Genomic DNA, 16590 nt, shown 5'->3' on the forward strand with positions numbered 1-16590 from the left:
AGTATGCCTTCTTCTTGAATCACGGCAGAAAAGAACTAGAGAGTGGCCATGCCGGTCTTTTTTTTACCCGCTAAAATTCTCGGCGCACATCCATTTAGGCCGGAATATGAACTAAAATTACATCCATTTTGCGACACTGTTGATAAAAATGGTTCAAGTCTGTGCTAAAATGATGTAGTGGGAGTACTCCCACCATATAATTTTAGCACAGACTTGAACCATTTTTATTGACAAAAATGGATGTAATTTTAGTTCATATTCCGACCTAAATGGATGTGGCCCAACACCTCATTAATAAATAAATATTGTATATATGTCAGGTGTTCATATTATTTTGTCCAACTCCTGTATTTTACCATAATATTGATTTGAATTTATTTAAGTAAGGAAAATACTTTGAAAGATAATTCTATAGCTTCTACTGCAAAGATTAAGGAAAAAATGCTTTTATAAAATTATTCTTATAAAAATATATTTAAATTATCATAGAATATACTATGCTATTAAGATTTTGATACCTTTCTATATTCCTATCATTGTATCATACCTGGACAAATTCTTGACTAGGCTGGATATTTCATTTTTTTTTCTCTTCCTGACGGCTAGAAAATTTTAATCGAAGAAAAAAGGGGAAGAAGAGTTTTCATATAACATTGTGTATCGGACGTAAATGCCATCATATGTCAATATTACAAAAATAATGTACATTATTTAATGTGTATAACACTAAGTATCTTGATATTCATAGGTAATCATCAGATAAACTTAATATTATAAAAAGACAAACTTGATTTAATTAGTGAGATGATGTTGAAGTCTGATGTATCACTTGTTTGCACAACGTCAGCTTTTTGTATACATGTTCGAATACACAGATACAGTGTTTGTAGTAGATACGATCCAATATGTACAATATATAATGCATCACACTTGAAATTAATGGTTATCCGAGTGATACGCATTTAAAGGATAAAACACAACGAAAAGGGATGTGGTGAGGAGACAGACACGATCGGGACATCTGGCTTACTCCTCCAAGTCCAGGTCCCCCAATTCTTCTTCCAAACCCTCTAAGTCTTCTTCCACGAAAAGATTTTCGTTGATAGCTACCGCAACCGCACCCTCATCCACAGTCACTGCAATAGAAACTGAGTGTTAATTACCGAACAATATAATTCGGCTATAAATAGCAATAATAATTAATGTTTATTGTCCGCGTCCAGCATGAATAATAATACATAATTTATCAATTCATATAAAAGTCTAAAATAATTTAAATAATTTATATACATGATTCTGAGTTTGAAGTATTTTATCAGCGGATTATATATTAACGTTAATTAATATAATAGTAACCTGTAGTATCTTTATTGTTATCAGTGACATTGCTGGCCTTTAACCGGTCTACAGTTGCCACCGTGATACCGTTGGTATCGATTTCGCTAGCTTCAAAAGCCAGGCGGTCATCGAGTTCCCTGTACTCTACATCTTCAGAGTCGTCTTCTTCGCGAGCATAACTAGATATTGCTTCATCTCCTTCATCAATACCTACAACATTTATAGAAATAATGTTAGAATTTAAATTCTAATTAGATAATTACATTAATGTTAGAGGAATATAACAAGAAAATGCTGTTCTTTTTAATAAAATATAAAAAAAGAATGATAAATTTGATTAAAAAGGATGCATTTCAAAATCCATTGTCAGTACTGAAAATTTATAGTATATGTAACGTAAACTATGTAAATTTTTCTTTCTAAAATGTTCTATTTCCTTTTATTGGTAAACAAAAACAAAAAACGGCCTAATCGTTAAAGGTTAATTTTATCCCTTTAGAGTAAATTCAGAGAGGAAAAAAAATGTTTGTTATATGTCAGAATATTCTCTATGTATTGCCACAGTATCATAAATTTTTGCAGTTTTAAGTTGGGATCTTTTCTTGTTAATAAACTGTAATGAGAACTTACCATCTCCTGCTGCAAGTTCCGGATTAAAGTAAAACATTTCTCTTCCTGATATACCGACTTGGCGACCTGCTTTATAATCGCTTCTCTTCTTCTCTTCATCCTTGATTGCCTGTTCCTGTTTCTCTTTCAACTTTCTTTTCTTCCAAGCCAAAAATGTCTCTAGTGTTATCTTGGTCTATTGACAATCGCATGGGATATGTAATTAGAAAGTGTTTTTATGCATTTTCTTTATGTAAAATTTATTTTTTGTCTAAGAATTATATTTGTCATACTTTCAAGCATAATCAGTGCATGTGTGCATGCACTGGACAAAGTGTATACATACACGTTCCTAAAATAATAGGCTGCAGGATGGAAAATTGTTCAAAATTCGAAAACTTCTTAATCTCATAGCCAATCAACAAGTAAAAAATTTACTGTATAACAAATATAATATTAACTTAAGACTTTTACATGTTCCATGCATATACCTGATTAGGTCCTAAATTGGCTCTTTCTGTTTCTATTAGATCCTCCAAGGAAATTTCATCCTTCTTGTCCTCTTTCTTCTTATCTTTTTTCAGGACAAATCCAGGAGGTAATGCGTGCCTGTAGATGCACTTTTGGCCAGATGGACATTCCCAGAACCAACCATATTTTGACTTCTCTACTGCTTCCAAGAAGTGCTTGCATATCTGGCAAGAAGAGATATCTTGTTTCATATTCTCATAACTTGAGCAAGAGTTTGAGTGATTTTCTATTATTCAAACGCTATTACAAATGTTAGCCAATTATTTGTACAGCTTACAATATCAGTAGTTGGACGATTGCCACTACCGTGTTTCTTTTCCACAACCTCTTTCAGCTTATCCTCGTCCCATTTATCCATTGTATCCATCTCCTTATCATCATCATCTCTCATATCACAATATAAGGATCGTTTCTCAGCTTTTCGCTCAATGCTCAAATCATGTGAGAATTTACATTTATCTCCTTTTGTACATTGTCCCTGTTTAAAAAATGCACATACAACAGATTTTGGGTCTGTGCCTGTAAAAATAATTTTATCACAATACTTTTTTACTATTAAAAATTTGATACTTAGGAGATTCTTTTATAGAAATGTAATACTGGGAATATTAAATTGGTAATTTTTACTTACTTTGAGTAACTTACTAACTAATAGTATTTTTAATGCTCAAAATAATAGTTACTGGTCAATTTAATACTGCCAGTATTACATTTCTGTAAGAACATTGTCAATATACTCAGAACCTTTATCTATCTTCTGCGCTTGAACAGGCTTGAAAATGAGAGCTAATTCTTTCTGTTCCTTGAGCTTCTTCTCCTTCTCCAATTTCTTGGTATTTGGATCTTCGAGTTTGCGAGGATTTACGCCACCTGTTTTCACTTGCTTCTCGACTTGCTGAATAAATTTCTGTTGCTTGGCACCCTTCTTATTTTTTATACCAAACGTTTTGTCCTTAAAAGAGAAGAAAAGGTTCAGATTTTAGAAAGCTCATGCATAAGTTACGCTTTAATTAAAACATGTGGCATAAATTAATTAGTTTTACATATTCATTTAGAAAACATGTGGAATCCCCTGAAGTTTTTGGTTAGAGCCGAAAAGTGTTCCCTACCTCGATAACCTTCTCTTTCTTTTTCTGCTCCGCTTTTTTACTCGGCGCCGGCGCCTTTTTCGGTGGCATTTTGTTAATTCGATTACCTCACCTCGGCAATCGAAAACGCCTAAAACCCTTCGAGAAATCTCTCAACAATAACTCCTCTTTCTTCCAAATATACTGTACTGAACCTAGCTGTGATCATCACGTTCTTTTGGATCAGAATGACAAACTTTGCGCGGCAAAACTTCCTAGAGATACGAAATTAAATAATTATATACAATTGTGATTATTATTTAATTATAATTGTTAGCGTTGTAATAATGCAAATTGTAATTAATATGCAATAAAAAAATGTACATTTTTGTTAGACCTTTTGTAACCCATCAATTATTTCCCTCTGTCAGCGATCAACTTTTCCATTTTTTATATAGACGAATGGCAAACTTGCAGCGATCCTGGCTTGCCATGCGCCAACTGGCGCTAACTTCAGGTTTTATCGCGCCACGTTGCGCGAAGAGATACCCTTTTATTCGGCGCGATTGTGGTGAGCGTGCAGGCGCGGGTTCGGTATTCACTGGTTAATTGACGTTAAACCGAAGACGCCGCGATGGCGAAATTCGACTTAACGTCTCGCATAGGTCAATACCTGGACCGCCACTTGGTGTTTCCTCTGCTGGAGTTTCTGTCGGCGAAACAGGTAAACGGAGCGCGGTAACCGGGCGTCGCAACGTCGCGACATTGCGTTTTGGTTATGTCACATGTGGATGCGTTGCAGATTTATGACGAGGACGAGCTGCTACACGCGAAACTCGACATCCTCAGCAAGACGAACATGATCGACTACACCATCGACATTAGGAAGCAGCTTTATCCTAACGTGGAAGTGCCGGAGGTGCGTTTTCATCTTGTATGCCATCGTTGCGTGGCTGCGAAAATATCATGGACACAGATTGTACTTGTATGACGAGTATGTATTAACGATGTTACTGGTTGCAGGAAATCAAATCCAGACGCGCTGATGTGTTACAAGAGCTTAGCGTACTCCAGAATAATGTCTCTGTAGTCTTGGCTCTTATGAATAATGAGGAAGTTATGAAGAAGATGGAAAACATGCGCGATTCCAAAGCACTTAATAATTACCTCACTCAAGAATCAGATGTAAGTAGAATAGTTATTATTAAGATTAACAATGTCAAATTTCTCATAAAAGTAACACACTATTGTTACTTTTTCTAATAAAAAATAACTTATTAAATTTAAAATTTAAAAAGTAACGCATTATAGTGTTTTAATTTTTAATAACTATTTTTTCATAATTATATATATTTGTGCACTGAAGACATGCATGAATATTGAATAGGTGTAAAGACAATAAAGATTTAAAGTAAAATAAAAATAAAGCCTGAATTCTTTACTGTTACAGTAAAAACATAATGTTATGTACCATTATTACTACAGATAGGTTGCATTCAGAGAATACAATGGTTGAGTGAGTAGTAGTGATTTAGTAATTATTACTTGTGATTAGACTGCATCTTTTGCTCTAATCCTTAATTCTTGTGAGAGTATGGTGATACCTCAGTGCTTCTGTAGTGCCATTCTTTTTTTATACTTCATACAGGATCTATAATTTAAATACCAGTTCTAAACAGCCTAATTAAAAAATGGTAAGTTTCTGGTGGTTTGCCATTGCCTTTTGAGAGGTAGCGATTAAATAAAATCAGATCAGATTTGTTGAGATTCTGATTAGTAGGATAAACATGGATTTTTAGCACAGAAAGCAAATACACAAGTCTCTGTGCCACCATCACTATAGCCTAAACCCATTTAAAAAATCTAGAATAGAAGATTACACTAATAATAGCAAGGGCTCATTTAACAATTGTATTTATTAAATGCAATCATAGAAAAAAGTATTAATTATTAATGAAAAATGTGACGATAACGACATTACAAGTAACATGTTATTTTTCAAATTTGTGTTACTCATAATTTATTATTGTACCGTGTTAGATAAAGGCCATTCTGTAATAGCATAAACGTTATAAGTGATTAGTAAGATGTAGTTGTATATTTAAGTAGTTTTAATCTTAAACAGTTTTTTTATCATCTTTTTTTCTAAGAATGAAAAACAGATTAATTTATGTTGATAGAAATGAATATACAATTGCGCCTTACAATATCTAACAATTTCATTTTTAACTATGTTTACACTATTGTAGAATAGTCTTAATGGAATATTTGATGTCTAATATTCTAACAAGATATTACAAGTAAAATATTTGTATTGATTAATTTGTTTTTACTTACACCTGTGTTACAGTTTAGGGTAGAGATGATGGACAGCTTTGTGAAACTGGCTAAGTACCGCTACGAGTGTGGCAATTATTCTGTTTCTACGTCATATTTATACTTCTATATGCTGATCATGTCCCCTACAGATAAGGTGCTGCCAATTTCCAATAAATTGTGAAAATGAAGTATATGTTTAAAAAAATTACCTATTCTAATATTTATCTATTTAATTTTTAGAATTATTTAAATGTTTTATGGGGAAAATTGGCATCGGAAATTCTTGTACAAAATTGGGAAACAGCATTAGAGGACGTAAATAAGTTGCGAGAATATATCGACAGTAATGTTATCGGCAATTCGCTGCAGGTATTACAACAACGTACATGGCTTATTCACTGGAGTCTATTTGTGTTCTTTAATCATGTAAAAGGAAGAGATCTCATTATCGAGATGTTCCTTTATCGACCGCAGTACGTACATTTTGTTAAGAAAATGTTTAATATTTAGTGAGAGTAGAAAAGCTTAACATGGAATATATTTTTGCAGTTATTTAAATGCTATTCAAACCATGTGTCCGCATATACTTCGTTATCTGGCTGCAGCAGTTATCGTTAATCGTTCCAGGCGGTCTATTCTGAAGGATCTTGTAAAAGTGATACAGCAGGTCAGACCTTGAAATTATTACTTTGAAAGACATACAAATTTATTCAAGTTTTTTTGAGTAAAGTGTATATAATAATTCTAATTTCTAAAATAAAACTTGAAAATGAATATATATTTATAATTAAATTATTAAGAAAAAACAGGTCAAATTGATTAAACTTATAATTTATACAAGAAACAGCAACTTTATTTTTTGTGTAGGTATATTAATAAATTATGCACATAAAATATCTAACTGAAAATATTTTTATGTATATAGGAATCTTACACTTATCGAGATCCCATTACGGAGTTTCTGGAACATTTGTACGTTAATTTTGACTTTGATGGGGCTCGGCAGAAGTTGCAAGAATGCCAGACTGTCGTCTTCAACGACTTCTTCCTAATCGCTTTACTGAATGAATTTGTAGAGAATGCAAGATTGATGATTTTCGAAACATTCTGCAGAATTCATCAATGCATCAGTATCCAGTATGTAATTTTTTTGTGTCATCGTAAAGACATCAGATTGATTAATTATTTGTGCCCAATTGTTCATTATCCAAGTTATTTTTAATTTTTACATTATTTATAGAATGCTTGCGGAGAAACTGAATATGAAGGCGGATGTTGCGGAGTGCTGGATTGTGAACTTGATCCGTAATGCACGTTTGGACGCTAAAATCGACAGCAAGTTGGGACACGTAGTAATGGGAGGACAGCCGGCGTCCCCGTATCAACAACTGGTTGAGAAGATTGAAACTTTGAGTGTACGAAGCGAGGCATTAGAGAACCTTATTGAGAGAAAACTAAAGGCGAAGAATCAAGACCCAGTAAGTATAGTGTGGAACTAACAGAGGTCAGTATCATTCACAATCACATTTGCGCGCATAATATCACATTTGATTTATTTAATGCATACGTTGCGGTATAGACATGAGAAAAGTAAAAGTAAAGTTATGCACATTATAAATACTAATGTCAAATAATTGTACACTGTAAACATAATAGTTCATCTAATTTCTGTCTAATTTGATTTTGGTGTATGTTCTAATATATTTTAATGTGTGTTTGTTGAACTTATTTTTTAATTACGTTAAAGATTAAATTTTTTTTCCTATTGTTTCATTACATGTGTAACCGTTGTAAAAGCGTAACGTTTTAAAAATATATTTTTCTTGCATATAAATATTAAAAACAATTTATTTTCATTTCAGTATCAACACTCGTGGAATTTGGATTTCTGACAACTCGATGCAACCTGGAGAAGTAATGCCCAAAAGAGATATTCCACCTCCGATTATTAACAGTAATCAGACAGATGCAATGTGTACCTTTTAAATGTAAAGAAATAATAGAAATTGCATCGTGTGACATCATGAACACCCTAGATGTATTTTTCGCTGAATATCAGTATCTTGAAATTGTCAAACAATATTATTATAACAAATAATATGCGATCAATAACATTTTATATAATAGAAAATATTGCATTTATTTATTTATTGCACATACTCTCCATATCTCTATAAATTATATTTTTATTTGAAGACTAGAAATCATTATTGACCATTCTGCATACATATTAATATTAAAAATATGTTAACTCTAAAATTAATATTGTTAAAAGCTGTGAAAAATAAAATAGATTTTAAGGATTTAAAAAAAAAAATTCATAGCTTTAATTCGTAAATTGTTAATTTTGTTGTAATAAGCATGTAAAAGAGTTACACTTGTTTACTGTCACACTAACTTTAACATAGAATTACAAGTATAGTTATATTATAAATATAACTATAGTTATATGTCTTAATATGTTAAGTATTTTCTTATTCAGTTACATCACTATTAAAGATATTTACATTTTAATAATTTCTTATACTAGAAGATAAAAAATTACACCCTGTATATACGCCATGATCAATGCAATGTGTCAGAATGCTCCTCCAATATGGATCTAAAATGAGTAATTTCGGATTTCCCAAGATGATAAGTAGAGCACGAGCGCGAGTAATCGCAACGTTGAGTCTTCTGGGCGAAGCGACGAAGCCTAGAGCGTGCTTGACGTCTTCGTCAATTAGATTATTGCATGATCTTACAGTTGAAATAATGATTACTTTTCTTTCTTGGCCTTGAAATCCTTCCACACTACTGATTTTTGGTAATTTAAGATCTAACTCCAACAGCAGCTCTCGGATTTTTTGCACCTTTAATTTATATAAATAGTTTTTGTAGGAAAGCAGAAAAAAAACTGCTTTTTAATAAACTGTAAAACTTTGCTTATAATACATATGTATACCTGTTTCAGATAAGGTGTTACAATTCCTATATCGTCTGGTTCGAGCCCATATTTGTACAACATTAGCAAATAAAGATACACTTGGGTCGCTTCTTCAGGATTATACCAGCTTGGACTGTCGGTATCTTGGTAGTTCTCACCATTGATCCCATGAAAGATTATGGCAGATGGCGATCCATCTCTCTCGGGCAGTTCTGTTCGCAGCATTTCCAATAGCTCAGCTTCCTTACTATTCTTAGACGATATCTAAATGTAAATAATAGTTGCAGTTAGCAAAAATTCGAGCTTAACATAATAACACAATAAAGTTACATACTTGCGGCTGTAATTCCGACTCATAAAACAGAGAGTTCGGTAGATCCAGTATATCTGGTAAGCTCCGATAGTTCATTACGAGCTTGGTAACAAGCCTGGGATCATAGCAGGTCTCGAACCCCTCAGGGTCTCTTTGGTAAGGAAACTGCTGTAAAAGTCTTGATAGGAACGATTCGCCGAATCCGAAAAACAACGCCAGTTTGCTCATTACGACAGGCCCAAGTTGCATTGGATCGCCCGCGAGAATCACTTGACCGTTATCAGAATGAATGAAATTCAGGGGAATCATGATCTCCGGTTCGGTCGCTTGACCCGCTTCGTCAACTAGAATGTGCGAGAAATGACCACGGGGAAAGCCCATGTTGTACAATATTCCCAACGCGCTGCAGGTGCCAATAGTAATTCTATGGCGACCCAGTACGGACATGGTGCAGTTCAATCTCACGCCGTTCTCGTGATGTTGGAAGCGATCGACTGTTCCTTCCGCTGCTAATTCTGCCGTAGCACAGTAAGGTAATAGCCTCTCCGGTATATAATCACTGTCCAAGCAATGATGAGCTATCAGTCGAACCTGCAACATATAATAAACAAATATAATGGAAATGGAGACTACTTAATAATGTGTAATATAGCCTAACTTTTTATGATTTTAAATAATAAATAAATCCTAATTGTAATTTGTTCTGAAATTTCCTTAATTGGTATTTGCGGTTTCAGTGTATCCAAATAAACTTTACATTAATGCATCTTTGTTTAAATTAATGGAATTAAACAATTTTTTTTATTTTGAAGATCAAAATCTAAGTAATAAGATTATGTAACTTAAGATTATGTAAAATTGTGAAAAATATTTATTAAACAATTTTTTATGTAAGATTGTGAAAAATATTTATATAAACAATTTTTTACAATACTATCTGGAGATTTGGCATGTAATTGAAAAAAAATATCTGTAATAACTTGCGAATTATTAATTAGGATTAATACAAATATATAATTTGTTTATATGAAAGTCTTATCAGGTAAATCATAAAAGAATCTATGGAAAAGGAAAACATACCATATCACCTGGCTTAAGTATGTTACTGTCCAACAAGCGTTCCGCTATTAAATTTGCTGAGCTGTTCGACGGCGTTGCGACGAGAAGTCTGCTTTCGGGGATTGTAGTTAAAAGTTGTAAAATTGTCTCACATATAGTCACTGTCTTCCCTGTTCCAGGCGGGCCAAATATAACATAGGGTAGCGGACGCGCCAAGCCCAATATTATATTCTTCACAGCTTCTTTTTGATAATAATTTAATTGTTTGTTAAACCATTTTAATTTTCGTTTTTTTATTTGATTAATATACGGTTTTAATTCATTATTAGTCTGAGTTTCATTTGTTACTGTGTTAGTAACAACGTTGCTTGTACTACTGCTGGTATTTCTTGTCAAATTTGTTTTAAAATTTTGATTTATTCTTGTTTGTGCAGTTGACGTCATTGTTTCTTCAAACGACGATTCCCTAGATTTCATATTTCTTAGTTTTTCCGCTACCGAGATTCTTGAGGACATTTTGACAGTATTGTTAGAGGCTGTATCATTGATAGAAGTGATAGAGGAATTAGAACAATCGGAAGATATAGATTTATTGTGCTCGTCACAAACTCGCTTATAAGTGGGGTTTTCTTCCTCGTACTCTTCCAAATAAAATTGCGGATCTTTTTGCACTACTTTGGTAGGAAATAGAAAATCAGGTCCAAGACGATTAACAGCTAAATTAATAGCATTGTGACTACGTGTAATAGTAGAATATGAGCTTTTAAATGTCACCTGACAATCCTCGCCATAATATTCATGATGAAATGTTTCGTGAAATTTTAAAAAGATTTCCGTGCTTTTGATTTTGTGAATAAAACCCTCATATTGTAGATTTCCTGTTATAAAGTAAATAAAAAAATGAGTTATCAGTATTTCATTATATCAAAGTTAATTTTAAACCCAATCTTTTAATCTTTTAATAATGTGCATATGCGTAAAATATCAAAATGTTTTTTTAAGTTTCTTTCTTATTATTCTTACATTACCTTTAGAAGTATCCCACGGAAAAGATACTATAGCTTTATCGCCGATAAGAAGGGAAGGCCGTTTTTCTGATAATCCTGGCACCTCTAGCACAAGGTAATCACCACATCGTCGCATGACTGCGCTTTTCATGTCGAATTTTTGCAAAAAGAGCGTTAGCGCTATCTCCTCTAGATACAGTAAGGCGTGGAAACGATCTTTATATGTCCTAAAGGAAAGCGATTTTTGAAGAGAAGGTATCTGTTCTTCGAGAGCGATCTCACACTCCTTCTGAGATTTTTTATTTTGTATAGTATCCAAGACTGCGCTCCACATATATCGTGGTATTTTGAACACTCCATTGCGTACTTTAATAAACGCAGGTGATTTAACTGGTTTTATTCCAGGGATGCACGTACTTTCAAGTAACTCATTCAAATCAGGTAGATTCATTTTCTCATGTTTTTGTGTAGTGGAATCAGTCTTTTGTGAAATGTTCTTTGCATTGACAGTTATGCGAAACACTCTAGCTATCTTAAAATCTTTGAAATTAAAAATAAACATCTCTTCAGATGTGCCAACAAATTTCGCTTTGCATTTGAATGTATAAGTAACATTCTCGGAAGGCTTTATCACTGTGCTAATGTCTGTATTTGTCGGTGACACCAGTGATAACTGAGACGGAGTCTTCTGTGACATGAAAGAACAACCTTGCAACAAATGAATATAGCTGCCGTTATTTCGTATCGAAACTATTAAGGTACTTTCCTCTCCTATATCCAAATTAAAGTTCAGTTCATCATCTATGATAATACCATATTTGTTTTTTAGTAAGTCGCTCATACCTATGGAAGGAGCATTGTTTACAGCTGGTAATTGAATAGATTTACAGTCATTTGGAGTCTAAAACAAACATATAAAAATATAAGATAAATATTTAAAAATTATTAGTATCGTAACTTTCTTGTAAAATAATTAAATTCTTGCCTCAAATAATGGAACTACGGTCAACGATCTCCAGGTGTATAGCCCTTGATCACTTTCTATGCTCTCGCTTGCCACTTTGTCACCGACGCAGGGAATGTAACCCATGCCACACGCACGTTTATGAAAAACTACTTTCTTATCAATTACTCCCACTCCAATTTCTGGATTATACTTTGATATTACACCGACGTGTACCATAGATCGTACCGATGTAATCCTATCGACCTCCAAAATTTGGCCACTTAAATCTTTAGAATTTTCGTCTAATTCAACTAGGGATTCTAACTTTAACCAATCGCCAATCAGGGGAACAAAGTCGGATTGCACTTTGGACAGATCAATGCGAATATTATCTGGCTCAACAATGGCAATTCTGCCTTCGCGTTTTGTTACTTTGACAATTTTATTTCTCAATGTCACATGATTGTGGACATCCTCTAATTTGGTATTTGAATCAATCCACTCATCTATTACACCGATAATTTTCCGTACTTTTGGCTCGGTATTCGGGTTCCGTATATACAGCAAGTAATGAATCTTGTCACCTATGTTCAAATTGTTAGTTAAGTCGTCAACCTTTTCATACATATGGCAATCATCTATGATGACGTAATCTGCACTGACGCGAGTGATAGTTCCCATTTTGTAGTAACATCCTTCCTCGTTCTGTGTTTTCTTTTCCTTTACAGTTGCATCTCTGTCAGTCTCCTCTGTGCTCTCTAGACGAGCTATGATTTGATCTATATCTTCCTCTGCGGTTTCATCTGGTGACATATAGTTTAGAGCATACTGAACCCCTTTATAGAGTAACGACAGCATCTTTAATTTCTCTGGCTCCTATCTAAATACCTACAAACATGAAAAAACTTTAGCTATATTGAAGTATAATTTTCTGTAGTAAGTATAATTTTCTATAACAAACTGTGAGAAGACAATTTAGACATAATGAAAAGTAATGCACTTAGAAAATTGTGAAAAAAGAGAGAAAAAAGAGTTGTAAGAAAGGAGTTAGGAGATAAGAATGAAAATGCAAAATAAGAAACTTTTAATAATATTTTAACTAGAATTAGTAACTAGTTAACAAGTTAAATGGTAAAGTTAAAAAGTTAACTTTTAACATAATTAATTTTAAATGAGTTAATTTTTAACTTTAACGAGTTCTTTTTTAAATAAACTTTAACTTAGTAACTTTTTTTCAAGTTAAAAATTTATTTATGTAAAAAACTTATAAAAATTTATATAAAGTGCATTTTTCACGTAAAAAAACAATATTTCTTTGTTATTTTATATAAACGTAATTTATAAATATTAATTTTATATTTTATAATCCATATTAAAATTGTTTTAAATAATCTAACTTTAAAAAAATTATAGCATTCCAATTTATTAAAAATAAAGCTTTTCAAAACTAACTTTTAATTGAGTTAGTCTTTTGTTCATGTAACTTTAACCACAGACATGTGGTCTAGAATAGTGACTTCCAATTTATTTTTGTTGGAGATTTGTTTTAAAAATTTGATAGACTTTCACAATCCAACAAATTTTAACACAGTGATTCCAGATCAAGTCCTAAATTAATTTAAAAACATGATTTTGTTTTCTTTCTTTTTTTTCTTTTAGATATTGTACTTATTTTTACTTCCGTGAGTTGAAATCTTATTATCTTATTTTCTTATTCTCTTTAAGGGAATTTTGGTAATCATTAGATACATATACCAAGATTATTATTGGTAAGAGATAGAGTTTATTTCTGTATTTTCTTTTCTTTTTTCGGTTCTGTATCCATTTTTTTTATCAGTGCTACACCTCTACCACTAAGACCAAACATGCAAATACATACTAGTATTCTTTGGTCGTTATACCTAATTCAAAGCCAAAATTTTCCTTTTATAAAGTTTATCTTCAAAAATGCTGCTTCATATACATGTTGAACCAAACATTGTATATAGTTTTATAGTTTTGAGTTTTGAATATACACTATCTTACATATATTTAATGCAGAATTGTTTATATTAAAGAATATTAGAGACTTCAGTATATTTATTTTTTAAAATAAGGTCTTTTTAGAACTCATTTATTTTTATCTGCAAAGCAAATTTATCATTAGTTAAAGTCTGTAAAAAATATGTATGCAGTCTGGACGTTGACTACAGTCCACTAAGTGATGGCTTAGAAGTACAAATGTCAAAATGTCTATTTGAAATAAGACAATAAAATAAGGAAAGGTAATTGAAAGGACAGTCATGATAGGCAATAGATATTAATTAGTAATTAAGATATGGATGGCTGTATGTGATTAAGAACTATTATAAATCAAGTTCTTTTTTGGGAAAGAAGTAAACTTTATTCCATTCAAAATACTTTCTATCTAAACAATTAATAAGAAATATGGAATAAGTAAAGTTAATGAAGCAACGCAGGAAAAAGAACAGGAACGAAAAATATGACTAATATTTACCGATCTATCGGCTGATAACGCCACTCCGTTGCTTTGAGATAGTCTAGTTCCTTCCGCAAGGATTGTACACGTTTCGCATGTAGCTCCTTCAGAAATCGTTTGCGTTGCTTCTGCTCCTGTAGCTCCGATTTCATCTGATTCAGGATCTTGGATGTTTGGGTCGCGCTAGAGGTTAGCTCCGAATCCTGGGATTCCGGCGTTCTCTGCCCTGTCGAGTGTCCTAGAGTGCTCGTCGACAAGGTAGACGAATTCATAATTCGGTCTGCGCGTCCTAAAACAGCCGGGCGCACATTGCGAAACATCTAACCTAACCTAACTTTCACCTTTAAAACACAGTCCTCGAGAACCCGTTTCGAAAGAGTACTTCGATGATGCAGGAATTTACTGTGATTATTCTGCCACTTTTTTGATAGAAATTTCAAAATTTCTTTATCCTGATCATTCAAAATTACTTTACCCAATGAGTAGAATTTTTAAACTTGTCCCTTGAGAAACTCTATATGAAAGTTATTCGCATATTTTTAAGAATTAAGCCCCTAATTAACTATTTAATATAACATTAGGCCTGTTCGTGTTGCTGCCCTTTTTGAATTAATTTCTTTGTCGTCTCTATCTTTCTTACGATCGAATATATATTTATCTCATCTCGAGTGCAAAAATTTTTGGGGATTTCAAGCAACTCGAACAAACCTATTTTTTCAATGGAAAAATTCCAAACACTGATTACTATGGCGTTTGTTTCCTGATCTTAAACTCCCTAAATTAGTGTATGTATGTATGTATGTATAGTCGTGAGCTAAAAGGTTGCAACACATTTTCTTCGATTGTTTTTAAAATGTAGACTTGCTCATCAAACGGCGAACGTCATTGGTTCTTACCTGTGGATCCGATCAATTAAGCATCAAATCATTTACCATAAAAAAAAATGTGTTGCAACCTTTTAGCTCACGACTATACATACATACATTATACACTTAAAATGAAATAGGTAGATGTTTTAAAGTTAGTGAAAGCAAGAAGAAACGTTCCAGTACAATCTAGTGCAGGAATAGAAAACAATTCTATGAATGACTTTTTATAATGACCGAGTCAAACGGAACGCTTGTTCTGATATCCAATAGGATAATCATATTTTTAGGGAAATTAGAGAATTTATTTCCCCAAAAATTTGTATATTTATCACTAGTCCTTTTTCCTCGAAGATGGCTCGATTGTATATTTAAATTTAAATTGAAGATCCTTCAATGAAAAAAGATTTTGTAATTGTAACAAGCAATTTTTGAATCGGTGAATATGATTTCTCGAAACGAAAAGTATATTCCTTAAATTCGCGACGTATGTACAATTGACTGAAAAATTACGACATGAGGAAGGTGCCGAGCAAACGAAATCTCACGAAATTACCACGCTTGCAAAAGTTACCGCAGAAACCGTACGGATTCTGTTGCGAGGAGAAGGATCAGGATTCCGAGAAACGCTACGACATGCGAAACCCGCCGTTCGCGTCATCCTTGACGAATGTCGTTCTCGGCAGCGGCGGCCCCGGGATGAAATTTCGTGTACAGGACATTGGTCCGCCACCATATCCCATTCAACGCAGAATTCTCGAAGCCAAAGGCAGAGCGTACCTGGGACAGTGCAGAAGATGCCGGGGTCCTCTGCGATGGTACATAGAGGATGAAGTCGCGCTCGCGCGCGAATTTCTTGCCAAGGAGAAACGAGATAATTACAATGCTAGTATAAAAAGGAATTTGAGGCTCGCCAAACAAAAGGGTGACACTCTACACCTTCAAAATAAAATGAATTTTTTTTATTAAGGAAAAATAAATACATAAATAAAATATAAAAATATAATTTATTCTTTGATAAATACATGATAAAAATTGGGCTTAAAGCCCGTTTGCAACATATTAATTTTAATTCTAAAAATGCAAACGCAATATGAGGAGTAAAGAACAGTTTAGTGTATTAATTAAAA

The 16590-nt window shown here is 33.0% G+C and overlaps 4 protein-coding genes across 7 annotated transcripts; 2 read left to right on the forward strand and 2 right to left on the reverse strand.

Moving 5' to 3' along the window:
- Positions 1-640: 640 nt before the first annotated feature.
- On the reverse strand, positions 641-3777 carry LOC105207986 (zinc finger CCCH domain-containing protein 15 homolog). Its single transcript, XM_011177702.3, has 7 exons — positions 3588-3777; positions 3223-3430; positions 2756-2997; positions 2439-2642; positions 1969-2143; positions 1357-1548; positions 641-1136 (listed from the first exon to the last, which is right to left on the reverse strand). Exons 1-7 carry the CDS (start codon positions 3654-3656, stop codon positions 1027-1029), a joined length of 1200 nt encoding a protein of 399 aa, XP_011176004.1. The 5' UTR covers positions 3657-3777; the 3' UTR covers positions 641-1026.
- Positions 3778-4042: 265 nt separating this feature from the next.
- On the forward strand, positions 4043-7995 carry LOC105207985 (eukaryotic translation initiation factor 3 subunit E). Of its 2 annotated transcripts, none has more exons than XM_011177701.2 (9): positions 4043-4269; positions 4348-4464; positions 4569-4730; positions 5896-6018; positions 6105-6337; positions 6414-6531; positions 6790-7001; positions 7105-7368; positions 7727-7995. In XM_011177701.2, the coding sequence occupies exons 1-8, from the start codon at positions 4180-4182 to the stop codon at positions 7361-7363; spliced, it is 1314 nt and encodes a 437-aa protein (XP_011176003.1). In that variant the 5' UTR covers positions 4043-4179; the 3' UTR covers positions 7364-7368; positions 7727-7995. The 2 variants fall into 2 exon arrangements, with proteins under 2 accessions (XP_011176003.1, XP_011176002.1); XM_011177700.2 differs by having other exon boundaries at positions 7105-7342.
- A 177-nt stretch (positions 7996-8172) lies between these two features.
- LOC105207984 (probable RNA helicase armi) lies at positions 8173-15356 on the reverse strand. 3 transcript variants are annotated; one of them, XM_039452535.1, is made up of 8 exons: positions 15340-15356; positions 14613-14883; positions 12155-13003; positions 11191-12070; positions 10184-11040; positions 9125-9694; positions 8809-9054; positions 8173-8716 (listed from the first exon to the last, which is right to left on the reverse strand). In XM_039452535.1, exons 3-8 carry the CDS (start codon positions 12971-12973, stop codon positions 8375-8377), a joined length of 3714 nt encoding a protein of 1237 aa, XP_039308469.1. In that variant the 5' UTR covers positions 12974-13003; positions 14613-14883; positions 15340-15356; the 3' UTR covers positions 8173-8374. The 3 variants fall into 3 exon arrangements, with proteins under 3 accessions (XP_039308469.1, XP_025985976.1, XP_025985975.1); XM_026130191.2 differs by lacking the exon at positions 15340-15356 and having other exon boundaries at positions 11191-11940; positions 12013-12070; positions 14613-15233; XM_026130190.2 differs by lacking the exon at positions 15340-15356 and having other exon boundaries at positions 14613-15232.
- Positions 15357-15579: 223 nt separating this feature from the next.
- Positions 15580-16565, forward strand: LOC105193875. The gene has a single exon (XM_011158534.2). The coding sequence runs from the start codon at positions 15977-15979 to the stop codon at positions 16427-16429; it is 453 nt and encodes a 150-aa protein (XP_011156836.2). The 5' UTR covers positions 15580-15976; the 3' UTR covers positions 16430-16565.
- The last annotated feature ends 25 nt before the right edge of the window (positions 16566-16590 follow it).

Source organism: Solenopsis invicta, chromosome 8, assembly GCF_016802725.1.
Source record: "Solenopsis invicta isolate M01_SB chromosome 8, UNIL_Sinv_3.0, whole genome shotgun sequence".
Taxonomy (NCBI): Eukaryota; Metazoa; Arthropoda; class Insecta; order Hymenoptera; family Formicidae; genus Solenopsis; species Solenopsis invicta.